The following is a 16,985-nucleotide window of genomic DNA, read 5'->3' on the forward strand; positions in this document are numbered from 1 at the left end:
TAAGAAGACATTCTTAGCCTACAATTGGTGAAGCCATGAACCTCTACAATATACTAGGAAAGATGAAATGTGGGTCTGCAGACAGTCAGAAAACCCTTCTTTCTATCACTCACTTGTTCTCTTACAACACTGAAGGTCCCAAGTGGAATTCTGACATCCTGACAATAGGAAAGCATGACTAGTCTGTTTGATGGACAAAAACTGATGACTTGTCAGAGCATGGGGATGTTGTTCTGGGTCCTGTCCACACCTGACCTATGAAGGGGAAACACAGAGCACTCTGGAGAAGCCACGGAGAAGCCTTGGAGAAGTCCTCTAGAAAAGCATTCCAGATATCTTTCTCCCCCTCTTCTTCACCCTCTCAAAAATGCATTTAAAACCAAAAGAATCGTCCCTCAAATACATAAGAACATAGGAAGGTTTCTCCAAGAACAAAGGTAACCTCAGAAAAACGCACCTGCTCTGTTTTTGATCTTTCCACTCTGACAGGTGGGACTAGAGAAGGCCCAGAAAGCATCTATCCGTGGTCCATAACCTCTCCAGACCCATTCAAATGCTGTGTTATCCTGCCCGACTTCTCTTCTTCACATCCAGTCTGAGGTGCACTGCTTTGATGACCATCATCTCTTATTCTCCACAAATCTTGTAAAGACTTCTATCCTTTTGCCTTTTGGAAAGTGAATGTGTAGCATCAACACTGGGTCAGGATCCCGTGTGTATGTGAAGTGTGTGTCTGTATTCGTGCTAAAGGAAGGATGCATAGTCTGGGGAGAGGTGTCTGTGTGCTGTGGTCACACGTGTGGGTGTGCTATGTGTGCCTGTGTTAGTATGTGCCCTGGCCATCCTGGTGGACACCCAGCTGACCATGAGGCAGCAGCGTGCCCTTGTGCAAAGGCGGCTGAGAATATCCTGGGCCACATTAGGAGTGTTGGCAGGGGAGGTGATCCTTCCCATCAGCACTGGTGATGCTCCACTTGGAGTGCTGTGTCCCGTGCTGGGCTCCCCAGTGCAAGAGAGACACGGACACACTAGAGTCCAACAAACACCTGCAAAGATGATGAAGGGACTGGAGCATCTCTCCTATGAGGAAAGGCTGAGAGAGCTGGGACTGTTTAGTCTGGAGCAGAGAAAGCTCAGAGGGATCTCATCAATGTATTTAAGTACCTAAAGGGAGGGTGCAGAGAGGACGGAGCCAGGCTCTTCTCAGTGGTCCAGAGGCCATGGGCACAAACTGGAACTCAGGAGGTTCCTTCTGAACATCAGGAAACAGTTTCTCACTGTGAGTGTGACCACAGGTTGCCCAGAAAGTTGAGGAGTCTCGAGCTATGGAGATAGTCAAACCCAACTAGACATGGTCATGGGCAACGAGGTCCAATTTATCCAGGTGACTGAGAGACCCAGCCACCTGGGCTCTACCTCCTGCATGACTCCCTCAGTCTCTGAGGGACCCAGGTGTCCACGTGCCCCCTGCCCTCCAAACCCCCTCAGCTTGTGTCTGGGGGACTTAGAAGTCCAGCGAATCCATCCTCCCAAGAGCCCTCTGCCCATGTCTGGAGGACCCAGGTCTCCAAGGGTCCTAGTTGCATGGGTGCCCTCAGGACGCAGATGCTCAGGAGGAACAGGAGAAGGTTGGTGCCACCAGTGACAGGTGGTCTTGGGCTGGGGGGGCCTTGAGGTGACAGCAGGGTCCCTAGGGTGCTGGGCAGGTTGGCCTGCAGAGAGGAGGGTGGCATTAGGTGGCATCTGTCATCTGGGAACACTCCAAACCTGGGGACATCCCCCACCTTGAGGGTGGTGGGGTGGGGATCTGTCACCTGGAGACCCCACACCCTGAAGACACAGGGACATCTGCTACCCCCCACACGTATTGGACCCCACCCAGGCTCCAGGGTGGCACTGGTGGCAGTGGTACCTGGGGGGGTGGGTGCCAGGGAGGGGCTCCCAAATACCCCCCTGATCCCAATCTCATCCCCCACTGTGTCCCCACATTATCCCCTGCTCCTGCCTCCCACTGTCCTCATACCATGTCCCCATGTTACCCTGCCTCTGTCCTCCACTGGTTCGATGTCCCCTCATGTCACCTCCCTTGTCCCCAGTGTCCCCACATCCTCTCCCCACTCCCCACTCTCCCCCACCTGTCTTCCCTAAACCACCCCCACATTCCCAGTGCCCCCACCTCTCCCTCAGTACCCAAATCACCCCCCCTTCTCCACATCTCCTGCTGTGCCCCACATCACCCCAGTGCCACTCACATCCCCATCCCCACCTGAACATCACCACCCCTCCCTCATCCCCTACTGGTCCCCACATCCCCGCTGCTGGTCTCCGTGTCCCCTCCCTTGTCCCAAGGGCTTCCCCCACCCACCCTCACGCATTGACAGATGTCCCCCACCGGCTACCCCTGGTCCCCAGTGCCCCTCCATCCCCAAGTGTGTCCCCCTCCCCATGCCCACCCGGAGATGTGGCAGCAGGGGCCGCATGAAAGATGAGCGGCAGTGTGGCTGGTCCCGGGTGCTGCTGAGGAGCTCCAGGCTTTGCCATCGAGGAGCTGGGCAGCACCTGCAGGCAAGAGGGGCGCAGGGATTACGGATCACCTGTGGGTGCCAGGCACACCCCCCCTGGGTGTCTTGTACCACCCCCCTGGGCTTATTCACCCCCTTGGATCCATCCCCAGGGGGCCTGTCCCCTCAGATCTCCCCCCCTTCCTTGTCCTGTCCCCTCAGACCTCCTACCCCCTCTCCTGGGCCTGTCCACCCTCCTGTCCTGTCCCAGCCCTCCCTGGGGCCTGCCCCCTCAGAGCTCACCACACAGCCTGGCCTTATCCCCTCAGGCCTCACAACTCTTCCCACAGACGTGTATCCTCCCCCAGGCCTGTCCCCTCAGACCTCACCCCCCAAGTCTGTCTCCCATCCCTTTTCCTGCCCTGCAAGCCTCACACCCCCACCCCAGGCTGGTCCCTTCAGACTTCGCACCCCCCCCGGGGCCTGTCCCCCGCCCCCCGCCGTTCCCTCACACCTCACCCCCTCCCTTGCTTGTTCTGGCGGCACCCCACAGCAATCTATAGCACCCCACGGCACCCAGCAATGCCTGGGGCAGCCCACAATGCCCCATAGCATCGCATGGCACCCTATGGCACCCTGCAATGCCTGGGGAAGCCCGCAGCACCCCATGGCACTCTGCTACACTCCACGGCACCCCGTGACACCCTGCAGTGCCCCACGGCACCCCACGCGCGGCAGGCAAGGTGGCGGCGCCGGTTGCTGAGCAACGGGGTCGGGACGGTGGGTCCTGACCTGTGCTCAGCGGGTCTGCCGCTCCCCGCGGGACCCAGGGCCGACCCAGACCCAGACCCCGACCCCGACCCCTCTGTCCCTTTCCGTCCCCGCTGGGGCGAGCCCGGCCGCGCCCTGGGGCCGCGCCCTGCTGGGAAAATCCCGGCCCTGGGCGGGGGTAAATTGTGCCCTGAGGGTCGGTAAATCCAGCCCGCAGGGGGTAAATGCAGTCCTGGGAGGGGCAGATTGTGCCCTTGGGGGGCAGATCCTGCCCTTGGGGGGGTAGATCCTGCCTGGGGAGGCCACGGGGTGTGAATCCAGGTCCGTGGGGCGGCCCCCGATGGGCTGGGCTCCGCCTGCCCGCGGCACTGGGCCTGGGCAAAGGCATTTCCGGGCTCTCCTGCCCCACAGCGAGGATTCCTGCCCGGCGGCAAGGTGCTCTGCCCCACGGTGAGATCTCCCCCCAGCCCCACGGCAAGCTTGCCTGCCTCATAGCGAACTTTCCTCCCCCAGCTTGCGGTGAGCTCTTCTGCCCCATGGTGAGCTCTTCTGCCCCTCCAGTGATCCCATCTGCCCCACGGCAAGCTTTTCCCACCCCACTCCAAAGCCTCCCACCCCACCATGAGCCCTATGGTGAGGTCTTCTGCCCCACTCCAGCAGCTTCATCTGCCCCACAGTGACCAAATCTGCAGCTTTTCCACCTTGTGGTAAAGTCTCCCACCCCATCATGAGCCCCGTGGTGAAGTTTTCTGCCTGTCCCCTGCCACTGTGATGACGTTCTCAGCAATCTCTTCTGAGCTACAGTGAATTCCACTGCCCCATGGCAAGTTTTTCCACCCTATGGCAAGGTTTCCCACCCCACCATGAGCCCCATGGCAATGTCTTCTGCCTGCTGCCTTCCCCCCCCCGCCGCGATGAGGTCATCCACCTTACAGCAGTTTCTTCTGCCCCACAGCAACCTTGTCAGCCCCACAGCAAGCTTTTCCACCCTGTGGCCAGGTCTCCCACCCCGCAGTGAGCCACAACAAGCTGTTCTGTCCCACAGCAAGCTCACCTACACCCCGGGAAGGTCTGCTGCCCCATGGAGGACCCTGTGATCCGCATACCCCCCTACCACTATGTCCATGTGTTGGACCTCAACAGCAACGTCACCCGTGTGGAGGTTGGGCCTCACACCTACATCCGGCAGGATCACGAGAGGTGGGTGCTATGGGGCAGGGGGGCACCGATGGGTTGAGGGGGTCCTGTTCCTACATCCGCCAGGACCAAAAAAGGTGGGTGCTATGGGACAGGAGGAGATCTGTAGGATGATGGGTCTCACCCCTATGTCTGGCAGGACTATAAAATGTGGGTGCTATGGGGCAGGGTTGTAGGGTCATCTAGATTTATATGTGTGTAGGGTCTCTGTAGGGCTGTTTGGGGTGTTTGAGGGACTCTGTAGGGCCATAAGGGGCTTGAGAGGATCTGTAGGACTGTTGGTGCTCTTTAGGGATGTGGGGGATGCTGGGGGGCTTTTTAGGTCTGTGGGCACTCTGGGCCCTGGGGAGCACTGGGGTTATGTAGTGCCATGGGGGTGTTTGGGAGCTCTGTAGGGCCATGGGGATTCCATAAGGCTGTAGAGGGCCATAGGAGGGCTGTGGGGCTCTATAGGACTGGGGGACTTGATGGGCTCTACAGGGCTCTAGGTGTTCTATAGGGCTGAGGGGAGCAATGTGGGGCCGCCCGCAGGGTGGTGTTTGCCCCCAGGCGCATGGTGATGGTGCCCCCCCGGCACTACTGCGTGGTGCTCAACCCTGTGGCCCGGGGCCCTACAGGGGCCGTGCTGGTCGATGGAGTGGGGCAGGCCCGACTGCGGCATGCTGACCTCGATATCCGCCTGGCCCAGGAGCCCTTCCCCCTATATCCTGGCGAGGAGATCCAGCAGGTACTTGTAGCCCCCTATAGCAGCCCCAGGGCTTCCTATAGCTCCTCTAGCCCCACCATGGTCCCCTATAGGCTCCATAACCCCTCTCTGTAACTCACCACAGTAGCCTTCCATGGCCACCCATAGCCCCTATACCTTCTCTAATCCCTCTGTCGTCTCTCACAGTTCCTATAGGCTGTATAGTTCCCTATGCCCCCCCATTGCTCCTATAGCCCCTGGCATGTCATCCCTGTCCCTGCTCTGAACCTGTGTACCTGTCCCCTGCAGTGTCCTCTGCTCCCCCATAGCGTCCTCCCATCCCCAGCCTGTTCCCCATATCCCCCACAGTGAAAACCTGTGACCCAGTTCCCCTGGTTTCACCCCCCATGAACCCTGCCATCACCCCCGATGGCCCCCATGTCTCCTGCCATGCCACCTGTGTCCCCAGAGTGTCCCCAGGGCATCACCTGAAGTCCCACACTGTGCCCCTTGTCCCCATGTCCTCCACACTTCTGCTGTGACACCCGTGTCCCCAGGGGATTCTCCCTCAGCCCTGTGTCCATGTGTCCCCAGGGCGTCACTCCACTGCAGGTGGTGCTGGCTGACACTGCCCTGCGCCTGCGGGCCCTGCTTGACTTCAAGGATGAGGATGGGAACAAGTTTGTGGCAGGAGACGAGTGGCTCTTTGAGGGTCCTGGTGAGCAGGGGGGCATCTCCTTCTGGGGACACTGTGGAGGACCCGTGGGCTGACAGTGCCACCTGCCCACAGGCACCTACATCCCCCGCAAGGAGGTGGAGGTGGCCGAGACACTGCAGGCCACTGTCATTGGGCACAACCAGGCCATCCACCTGCGAGCACGCAAGGAGTGCCTCGACCGCTATGGCACCCGCCGCGTCACAGGTAGCACCTGGTGACACCCTGGTGGCCTCCCAGGTTCAGCCCTCTCTCAGTGGCCTTGGTGTCAGCTGGCATGACATCACCCTGTACCATTGGTGCTACCCCTCAGCACCCAAGGGACACCTTTGATGTCAAAACACTCGAGGGACACCCTGTGCCACCCCACCCCATACCCCTGGGACCCTCTAGCACCCATGGGAGCTCAATCTCATCTGACAGCACCCCTGGGGCCTCCACCATGCCCACCCCATTCCCTGGGACTCCTGGCACCCTATTCTACCCTACAGCATTCCCAGGACCCCTGTCCCATCCCTCAGTGCCCCTGGGATCCATCTCACCCCCCATGAAGCCCCTCCTACCCCACAGCATCCCTGGGATCCCTCAGGTTCCCATCCCACACCCCTCCATATCCTCCCTCCCACCTCTCAGCACCCCCAGGATCCCTGTCTGATCATCCTCCCCGCTCCCCTGGGATCCCCAGCTACGCCATCCCAGCCTCCATAAACTCCCTCCCACTCCCTAGCACCCCTGGGATCCCCAACTTACCCATCCTACCCCCCATAAACCCCATCCCACCCTGCAGCACCCCTGGGACCCTTATCCCCCAGCACCCATAGGACTGTCAGAACCACCAGTACCTCCAGGACTCCCGTCCCAGCACCCTTAGGATCTTCCCATCCCACTCTTAGGACCTCCAACACCCTCAGGGCTGCCACCCACCCATAGGACCCCTTGTCCCCAGCACCCCTAGGATGCTTGAGATCCATAGGACCCTCAGCACCCCTAGGACCTCCGTGGCACCCCATACTGCATATTCCCCAGCACTCTTATGACCCATGTCCCACCCCAGCACCCCTGGGACTCCCGGTCCCTTCACCCCCACAAGCACCCCAGTGTCCTCAGCTCCTCCAGCACCCATCACCCTGCTCCCAGGTGAGGAGTGGCTGGTGAAGCAGGTGGGTGCCTACCTGCCCGGTGTCTACGAGGAGGTGGTGGATGTTGTGGATGCCTACATCCTCACAGACAAGGTACTGTGCATCCTAACCCTCACCTCCTTGGTGCCCATGGGTGATGAGGCTCTTCTTGAGTTGGGTTTGGGGGTCCTGTGTCCCTATTCCCCTGCACCCATGGGTGACTAGAACCCTCCAGGATGGGTGAAGGCCCCCATCTCCCCCTGATCCACCGCAACCCTGACCCCTTGCACACATAGGAGACAAGGACCTTCCAGAGGGGCCTGGGGATCCCTCCAAGCCACCATGTTCCCTTGCACTCATGAGTGACCAGGACTCTCCAGGAGGTCCCATTCCTTTCACCTGTGGTGTCCCTGTTCCCCCTGCCTCAGTGGATGATAAAACCCTTCCTGTTTCCCTGCAGCCCACCATGACCCCTTTCCTCCTGCACCCATGGGTGATGAGGACCCCCTGGGATAGGTTTGGGTGTCCTGTGCCTGCTGCACTCGTGGGGGATAAGGACACTCAGGATGAGTGTGTTAGTTCTCTTGCACTCATGGGTCACAAAGAGCCTTCGAGACTGGTTTGGGAGTCCCTTGTCCCCATTCCCCTGCACCCATGGGTGACGAGGACCCTCCAGGATGGATGTGGGGTACCATCACCCTCCAACACATCACATCCCTGTCCCACCTGTACCCACAGGTGATGAGGTCCCTCAGGGGTAGGTTCGGGGTTCCATCACTCTATCTCCTGTGATGTGACAAGGCCTGTTGGGGCCAGCTTGGCATGTCCCATCACCCACCATGTCCTCATGTGTACCCCCACTGCAGAAAGCCCTACACCTGCGGGCAACACGGACCTTTGAGGATGAGGAGGGCCAGGTGCGGCGCACGGGTGAGGAGTGGCTGGTGACCCAGGCACAGAGCGAGGCCTACATCCCGGAGGTGTTCGAGGAGGTGGTGGCCGAAGTGGCGGTGACGACGCTGGGCCCCCGGCAGTACTGTGTGGTGCTCGACCCTGTGGGGCCCAATGGGCAGCCCCAGCTGGGCCAACAGCGTGTTGTCAAGGTGGGCACCCAAGGGTGGCTCCAAGGGACCTAATGTAGCCTTAGCTTTCCCGTAGATATCAAAGGTGGTCCTGAGGGACCCTAAGATATGAGATGTACCGCAATTGTGTCATCGGCAGACCCTAAGGTGGCACCAAGGGAGCCTCATGTATGCATAGGTGTCCTCAAAAGTCTCAAAGGTGGCCCCAAGGGATGCCAATGTACCCTTGAGGTGTCCCCAAGGGTCCCTAAGGTGACCTGAGTGCCCCAGGAACCACAGGTGGCCCTGACATACCCAAATGCATCCCCAGAGGTTGCAAAGGTGGGTCAAGGGAACTCAAGACACCTACATTAGCCCTGATGTCTTGCTTCCATAGGGACCCATGGGTGGGCCACCAGGAACCAGAAGTTGACCCTGACATACCTGTAAATATCCCTGAAGGTCTTGAAGGTGGCTCACAGGGACCGTAAAACATCTTTGAGGGACCCTCATGCACCAGTGTCCCTGCCCTGTGTTCCACCATGTCCTGATGTCCTTCCCCCCAGTCCCACCATGTGCTCATGTCCCTACTTCATGTCCCACCATATCCCCATGCCCCTGCCCCATGTCCCTACTGCTTTGCCATATCCCTGTCCTGCTGATGACGTACCCATGTCCCCAGGGGGAGAAATCCTTCTTTCTGCAGCCGGGTGAGCGGCTCCAGGCTGGCATCCAAGATGTCTATGTGCTCTCTGAGGATGAGGGGCTGCTGCTCCAGGCGCTCCAGACCATCAAGGACACCAATGAGGTGGCCCTGGGCAGGTTCAGGATCCCCTGGGGGCATCTGGGAGAAACTGGAGCGGGTCCAGGGAGCCTGGGATGACTGAGGCAACCAAGAGTAGTTGGGGGACAAAGGGGATAACCGGAGGGGACGCAGGAGTGGTTGGGGGTCATGGGGGACAATCAGGGTACCTGGGGACAGTTGGGGTACATGAGGGACTCCTGGGGGATAATGGAGGCCTCAGGGGACACGTAGGGGGACTCCTGTCCTCATCCCTGTGTCCCCAAGCCAGGTGGGTAGCAGAGGGCCATGGAAGGAGTCCCTCCCGCACTGTCCCCCCTGAGTTCTGTGGGGAGGGTGTCCCTGTCTCCATGTCTTCAGGCCAACGGGTGGCAGAGGGCCGTGACGGAATGTCTGTGTCCCTGTATCCCCATGTTGCCATCCAGGGGGTCGTAGGTGTCCCTGTGTCCCCAGGCTGGTCGCTGATACCATCCCTGCATTCCCAGGAGGGGACGGAGGTGATGCGGCGCGCGGGTGACCGCTGGCTGGCCCGGGGCCCTCTTGAGTATGTGCCACCAGCTGAGGTGGCCGTGTTGGAGCGACGCCGGGCTGTGGCCCTTGCTGACAATGAGGGCATCTACGTGCGTGACATCCGCACTGGCAAGGTACCTGCCACAGCTGCCTATAGCTCCCCTGGAGCTCCTTGTAGCCCCCTGTAACTCCCTGTTGGCCCTTATAACTTCCCATAGCTCCTTTATAGCTTCCTCGGTGGCTCCCCATAGCCCCATTACTGCTCCCTGTAGCTCCCCCACAGTTCCCCATAGCTTCCTATAGACTTCTAGAGCTCCCCTACAGCCTTCTGTAGCTCTCTATAGACCACCGATAGCTCCTCATAGACCCCCTAAACCCCTACAGCTCACCCATAGAACTTTATAGCATCCTGCAAACCCCCTAAACCCCTGTAGCTCTCCCATAACCCCTATAGCTCCCCAAATCCCACTGTGGCCCCCTATAGCTTCCCATAATGTGAAACCTCCCCATGGTTCCCCATAATCCCTGTAGCCCAACTTAATTGTACAAGCCCCTATAGCCTCCCATACCCCTTCCCAGTGCCCCCAGTTCCCCTGCCAGTATTCCACAGTCCCCTAGTGCCCCCCATAACCCCTCCCAGTGCACCCAGTAACTGTATACTCCATCTCAGTATCCGCCCCACTGCCTCCCAGTGCTCCCAGTATTCCATGTATCTCATCCCAGTGCCCCCAAACACAGTCCCAGTCTCCCAGCCCCCCCCCTCAGTGCCCCCAGATACACCCCCACCTCATCCCAGTGCTCCCAGTGCACCATACACCTGCTCCCAGTGCCACCAAACCCCATCCCAGTTCCCCCAAACCCTCCCAGTATCCCCAGTACTCCTCCACCACATCCCAGCGCTCCTGGTATCCCTTATACCTCTCCCAGTGCCTCCACACACCCTCCATAACCCATCCTAGTGCTCCCAGTACCCCCCACCCTCCCAGTATCCCCCACACCCTTTCCCAGTGCTCCTGTACCCCATTCAAATGCTCCTATTGCCCCTCAAGCCCCCTCCCACTGTCCCCAGACACCCCCTTCCAGCACTCCCAAACCCCCCAGCAGACATCCCAGCCCAGCAGCACCCTGAGATGGCTCTGGGTGCAGGTGCGGGTGGTGACAGGTCAGACCTACATGCTGACGGAGGCCGAGGAGCTGTGGGAAAAGGAGCTGCCCCCAGGGGTGGAGGCGCTGCTGGCTGAAGCCCGTGGAGACACCTGCAGTGGGCACGCTGGGGTCTATTCCTCTTCCAGCCCAGATGTTGGGGTCCCTCAGCGTGATCGCACCTGCACTGTCACCTACCAGGTGCCCCACAATGCCGCCGTGCAGGTCTACGACTACCGGGAGCGGCGGGCACGGTGAGCACCTGTGGTTCTGGGCATGGGTGGAATGGAGGACAGAGTGGATGTGGGGGGTGCATAGAGAGAAAATATGGAGGGGATGGGGAGGGGCTGCTGGGCATTAGCATGCAGGTGATGTTGCTGTGACCCCTGTGCCATGGTGTGTTCCTTGGTGTGTCCTTGGTGTGTGACCAGTGTCCTTCGCATGTCTGTGGCCGGCTGATGCTGGGCCCAGTGCTGGTGGTGCTGGGCTCTGGGGAGCAGGTGATGGTGTGGGGACTGGTGGGTCCTTGGCATGTGACCCATGTCCTTAACATGCTTTTGGCACATCACAGAGTGGTGCTGGGTATAGAGTTGGTCATGTAGGGCCCTGGGGAGCAAGTGGCAGTGCAGGGACTTGTGTCACAGCATATCCTTGGCTTCAGTCTGTTCGAGTCACACTCAGGGACCCTGGGCTCCAGAGACCAGAGTGAAAGTCTGGAGCAAGGAATACACCCCCTTGGTAGAAGGTGTTCAGGTTAAAGAATACTTAAGCAAATTTATATGTCCATGAGCCCTAATGGGATGTAACTAAAAGTGCTGAAGGAGCTGGCTGATGTCATTGGGAGGCCACTCTTGATAATCTTTGATCAATCATGGTGACCGGGAGAAGTGTCCAAAGACTGGAAAGGTCAGCCTCATCTTGAGAAGGGCAAAGAGGAGGACCCAGGGAACTACAGGCCCCTCAGCTTCACCTTGATCCCTGTGAAGGTGGTGGAGCAGCTCATCCTGGAAACCATTTCCAGGAAGGTGAATGACAAGAAGATCATCAGGAGTAGTCAGCATGAATTCTCCTTGGTGAATTCACCAAGGGGAATTCATGCTTGACCAACCTGATAAATGTCTTTGATTAAATGACTGGGTTTGTAGATGAGAGGAGAGCAGTGGCTATTGTCTACCTGGACTTCAGGAAGGCCTTCAACACTACCCCACAGGATCCTTATAGAGAAGCTGATGAAGTCTGGGCTGGATGAGCAGTGAGGTGGACTGAAAACTGTCTGAATGGCCAGGCCCCAGAGAGTGGTGATTAGTAGTAAAAAGTATAGTTGGAGGACAATAACTAGTGATGTACCCCAGGGATCAGTACTGAGTCCAGTGCTGTTTAACATCTTCATTAGTGATCTGGACGATGTGGCAGAGTGCACCCTCAGCAAGTTTGCAGAGGACATCAGACTGGGAGGAGTGGCCCACGTGTCACTGCGCGTCTTTGGTCTGGCAGGGTGGCTCTGTGCCCTGCCAGAGCCACTCCCAGGTAACTGTGCTGGGACCAGCATGTGGTGGCTTGTCCTTGGTGTGCTCTGGGCCCCTCTGGTGCAGGGCGGTGCCAGAGGGTCATGCTGCCATCCCAGGGGACCTCAACAGGCTGGAGAAATGGTCTGACAGGAACCTCTTGAACATCAACAAGGGGAAGTGCAAATCCTGCACCTGTGGAGGAGCAACCTGTGTCCAGTGCTGGGCTTCCTAGTACAAAAGAGACATGGACATACTGGATTGAGTCCAACAAACACCTGCAAAGATGATGAAGGGACTGGAGCATCTCTCCTATGAGGAAAGACTGAGAGAGCTGGGACTGTTTAGTCTGGAGCAGAGAAGGCTCAGAGGGATCTCATCAATGTATATAAGTACCTAAAGGGAGGGTGCAGAGAGGATGGAGCCAGGCTCTTCTCAGTGGTGCCCAGTCCCAGGACCAGAGGCCATGGGCACAAACTGGAACGCAGGAGGTTCCCTCTGAACATCAGGAAACAGTTTCTCACTGTGAGTGTGACCGAGCACTGGCACAGGTTGCCCAGAAAGTTGAGGAGTCTCGAGCTATGGAGATAGTCAAGCCCAACTAGACATGGTCATGGGCAACCAGCTGTAGGTGAACCTGCTTGAACAGTGGGGGGTTGGACAAGATGGTCTTCAAGGGTCCCTCCACATCGCAGCCATGCTGTGATCCTGTCATCCTGTGTTCTCTGTTCTCTCCTTGGTGTGTCCTTGTCTTGTGACCTTTGTCATTGGCACATGACCGGTGTCCTTTGTACATCACAAGGTGGTGTTGGGCACTCACGTGTCACTGCGTGTCCTTGGTCTGGCAGGGTGGCTCTGTGCCCTGCCAGAGCCACTCCCAGGTGACGGTGCTGGGACCAGCATATGGTGGCTTGTCCTTGATGTGCTGTGGGTCCCTCCTGTGCAGGGCGGTGCCTCCGGCGTGTCTCCCGTGCCCTTGACGTGCTCTCGCGCTGTTGCAGGGTGGTGCTGGGCCCCGAGCTGGTGGTGCTGGGCCCTGGGGAGCAGCTGACAGTCCTGTCCCTCTCGGCGGGGCGCCCCAAGCGTCCCCACGCCCGCCGCAGCCTCTGCCTCCGCCTCGGCCCTGACTTCTGTGCCGACATCGTCACCATCGAGACGGCCGACCACGCCCGCCTCCAGCTCCAGCTGGCCTACAACTGGTGGGTGGGGCTTCGGGGGTGGGATGTGAGCCTTGCGGGCGGGGCTAGGGCTGGGGAAAAGGACAGCTTTGGGACTGGGGCCCAGGGGCAGGGCTTGGGCCATGGGGTCATGGTCAAGCTGGGGGTGGGGCCTGAGGCTTGGGGGTGGAATCTGGTGGTATGGTGGGGCTAGTTAAGGGTGTGAGGCATTGGTCTTGGGGGTGGGGTCAGGCAGTATGGGCAGGGCTAGGCAAGGGGGTGGGGCCTGGGTCTTCAGGGTGGGGAACTGTGGGCCAGGCTTCTAGTGAGAGGGTGTGGTCTACAGGAGGTGGGGTTTGGCAGCCAGGCGGAGCCTGATGGCCTCGGGGTGGGTGTGGCTCTGGGACACGGTGGGGTTATGGCTGTGGGAAGGACCAGGGTGGGGTCGGTCTGGGGTGGGCGAGGCCTGAGGGCAGAACCCCCTCGCCAGGCACTTTGAGGTGTCCGAGGACCCCAAGGGCCTGGGGCGCCTCTTCAGCGTCCCCGACTTCGTGGGCGATGCCTGCAAAGCCCTGGCCTCCCGTGTGCGCGGCGCAGTGGCAGCTGTCACCTTTGACGACTTCCACAAGGTCTCCTTGGTTGCCCAGTTGCTCCCTTGTCACCCCACCATGTCCCATCAGTCACACACGATTGTCCCCACTTTCACCCATCTCACCCACAATCCCCCACTAGTGCCGTGGGTCACCTTGCTCCCCCCTCCATGTCACCCTGTGTCTCCCTGGGTCCCTGATGTCTCTTTGAGTCCATGATGTCCCCAAGTGTCTTGCATATCCCTGCTGTCCCAATAACTCAGAGAGGCTGATCTGCTCAGGCATGTTTGGCTTTGATGAAGCCCCATGTGTTCCCCAATATCCCCCTGTGTCCCCAGTGCCCCAACGTCCTCAATGTCACCAGGTGACCCTAATGTCCCCAAGTGTCTCACATGTCTCTGCTGTGCCCAGAATTCCAATCGTCTCATCTGCTCGGCTGTGTTTGGCTTTGATGAGGGCGGGCGTCTGCGGGAGCAGCTCCGCTTTGCCCCCAATGGACTGGTAGTGACAAGTGTCGACATCCAAAGCGTGGAGCCTGTGGACCAGCGCACCCGTGATGCTCTGCAGCGCAGTGTCCAGTTGGCCATTGAGATCGCCACCAACTCCCAGGAGGCTGCCGCTAGGTCCTCATGTCCCCCTGTGTCACCTCGTGTCCCACCAGGTTCCTCCTGTGTCCCCCCGCGTCCCTCCAGTGCACCTTCCAGCTGAGATCAGTATCAGCCCCAAATCCCAAGAGGCCACTGCTGGGTCTCTGTGTCTGTTGCATCCCCAAAGGTCCCTCCATGTCCTCCGTGCCCTACCATGTTCCCCATATCCCTTAAGTCACCTCCATATTTTCCAATGTTTCCTTATGTGTCCTCATGTTGCCGTATTTCCCTATGTCCCTCCATGTCCCCTCCATATACCTCATGTCCCCAAATGTTCCCTACATCCCCTATGTCCCCCATACCAATCATGTGCCCCCACGCCCCCTACATCCCCTGTATCCTCAAAATTCCCAGTTTCACCCCCATGTCCCCAACATGCCCCACATCCCTCGTGTCTCCCCGCACCCCCAACATCCCTTGTGTCCCCCATGTCCCCTACACCTCCCCACCCATCAATCCCTGTCCCCAGGCACGAGGCAGAGCGGCTGGCGCAGGAGGCCCGGGGACGCCTGGAGCGGCAGCGCCTCCTGGACCAGGCGGAGGCCGAGCGGGCGCGCAGAGAGCTGCTGGAGCTCGAGGCCCTCAGGTTGGCCATCTTCCCAGCATGCACTGGGGTCCTCCACCTTCCCTGGGGGCACTGGGGGCTGGAGGGGGAAGCCCCTGCTTTTCCAGCATGCACTGGGGTCCTCCACTTTCCCAACATGCACCAGGGTCCTCCACCTTCCCAGGGGGCGTGGGCAGGGTGGGTGGGGTTCACAGTGGGTGGGGCCCGTGGTGGGCGGGGCATGTGACTGCTTCCTCCTCCTTGCAGCGCGGCTGTGGAGAGCGCGGGGGCAGCCCGGGCAGAGGCGCAGGCCCGGGCAGAGGCTGCCCGCATCGAGGGCGAAGCTGCCATCCTCCAGGCCAAGCTGAAGGCTGAGGCCATCGCCATAGAGATGGTGTGGGGGGCGGGGCCTGGCGGGAGGGGGCGGGGTTGGTGGAGAGGGAGTCATGCAGGGGGGCAGGGCCTGCCCTGAGGAGGTGGCCTGTGCTAGCCCTGCCTCTGGGAGGCGGAGCTGTGGGTGGGGGGCATGTCACAACATTGTCCCCGCCCCCAGGAGGCGGAGCTGTCACGGCTGGAGCGGGTGCAGGCCCAGGAGGTGCGGGCCCAGCGGGCACGGGGGGAGGCGGAGGCAGCGCGGGCCCAGGCACTGGCGGACGTGGAGGCCTCGAGGGTGCGGGAGGTGGCGGCTGCCCTGGGGCCCGACACTATTCGAGACATTGCCCGGGCTGGGCCTGAACTCCAGGTGAGAGGGGCGGGGCCTATGGGGGTGGGGCTGGGGGAGGGCTCTGTGTGGTGGGCAGGGGGTGGAACTAAACAGAGGGTGTGGTGCCTGAAGGAGGTGTGGTCACCTGGCAGGGGTGGAGCCTGTGGGTGCAGAGGCAGTGCCTTGGCTGGGGGTGGAGTCTCTGTGGAGTGGGTGGGGCTTTGCTGGGTGTGGTACCTCTGGGCTGCCAGCAAGAGGTGGAGTCTTCAGGGGTGGGGCATCCATGGGGTGTGGCTCAAGGGGGCAGGGGTGTTGGGGGTGGGGGTTACTGAGGGGGCGCGGCCTGCCCGGAGGAGTGGCTAGCACCATGCCTGCCCCCAGGTGAAGCTGCTGCAGGGCCTGGGGCTGCAGTCCACCCTCATCACCGACGGCACCGCCCCCCTCAACCTCTTCACCACTGCCCGGGGGCTGCTGGGGCTGGCCCCACCCCCAGAAAGTGCCACTCACCAGGACTCCGCCCTCTGAGGACCCAGGCATTCGGGCTCCCCTCCCTCCCCAGGACCCTGGCGTCCAGAGCAGCTAGAACCAGCCCAATAAAGGGAGCAGGTGGCAGGTGATGGTGTGATGTCATAGTGATGCAGGGCCTGGGACAGTGATGTCAGAGGTGGCGGCACTTGGAATTGTGGCTGCATAACTAGGAACTCTCCAGTGCTCATGTGGCAGGGTAGTGGGGTACTTGTCAGGTCACACAAATCAAAATACATATGGACTGTGCAAACCCAATTGCTAAATTTTAATGAGCACAGCTCCGGTGACTGCAGTGTCTGTCATTCCTCTCAGTTCCCTGCTCTGATCCATATTTCCTGATTCTGGTAAAGTTTTGCACTTCAAATTCAAACCCCACACCTCCCAATGCACTACCCAGTCTTGTACCTCCTCGCACTTCTTGACCCATAGCATACAGATGCAGCTATGGAAAGAAATGCAGATATGGCTATACATACACATATATCTATACCTCACATACCATTTTCATTGCAGAGTGCAGATGCTAATTTTACCATTTCTCTTGCCAAAAGTTGCCTGCAGCACATTAGTAGCTTTCACAGCAGATCATGAGCTGCCTGCAGTCTTGTGGCTGCTTGGGGACAGTGAATGCAGGCAGCGCTGCCTGCTGTTTCCTAACGTACCTCCTCCAGCGACTAACCGTGCTGCCTGCGTGCTGCAAGGAGCAGACAACGGGGCACCTGGCAGCTTGCCCCCAATCTCGGGGCAATTGGCCATAAGCAGAGTTGGGTCAAGCTTTGGCTGCCTGGGCAGTTTTGGCACAATTAAA

The 16,985-nt window shown here is 59.6% G+C and overlaps 1 protein-coding gene across 1 annotated transcript; it reads left to right on the forward strand.

Annotated features, from left to right (window-relative positions):
- Window positions 1-4,353: 4,353 nt before the first annotated feature.
- On the forward strand, window positions 4,354-16,184 carry MVP (major vault protein; the record flags this gene model as incomplete). The annotated part of the gene is made up of 16 exons (XM_082012016.1): window positions 4,354-4,472; window positions 5,001-5,196; window positions 5,749-5,872; window positions 5,945-6,076; window positions 7,007-7,101; window positions 7,854-8,090; window positions 8,731-8,856; window positions 9,336-9,494; window positions 10,507-10,757; window positions 13,010-13,207; window positions 13,656-13,794; window positions 14,167-14,378; window positions 14,872-14,988; window positions 15,214-15,340; window positions 15,500-15,688; window positions 16,031-16,184. 16 exons carry the CDS (start codon window positions 4,354-4,356, stop codon window positions 16,172-16,174), a joined length of 2,565 nt encoding a protein of 854 aa, XP_081868142.1. The 3' UTR covers window positions 16,175-16,184.
- Between the last annotated feature and the right edge of the window lie 801 nt (window positions 16,185-16,985).

This window comes from Phaethon aethereus (genome assembly GCF_964289735.1).
Source record: "Phaethon aethereus genome assembly, chromosome: 30".
Classification (NCBI taxonomy): Eukaryota; Metazoa; Chordata; class Aves; order Phaethontiformes; family Phaethontidae; genus Phaethon; species Phaethon aethereus.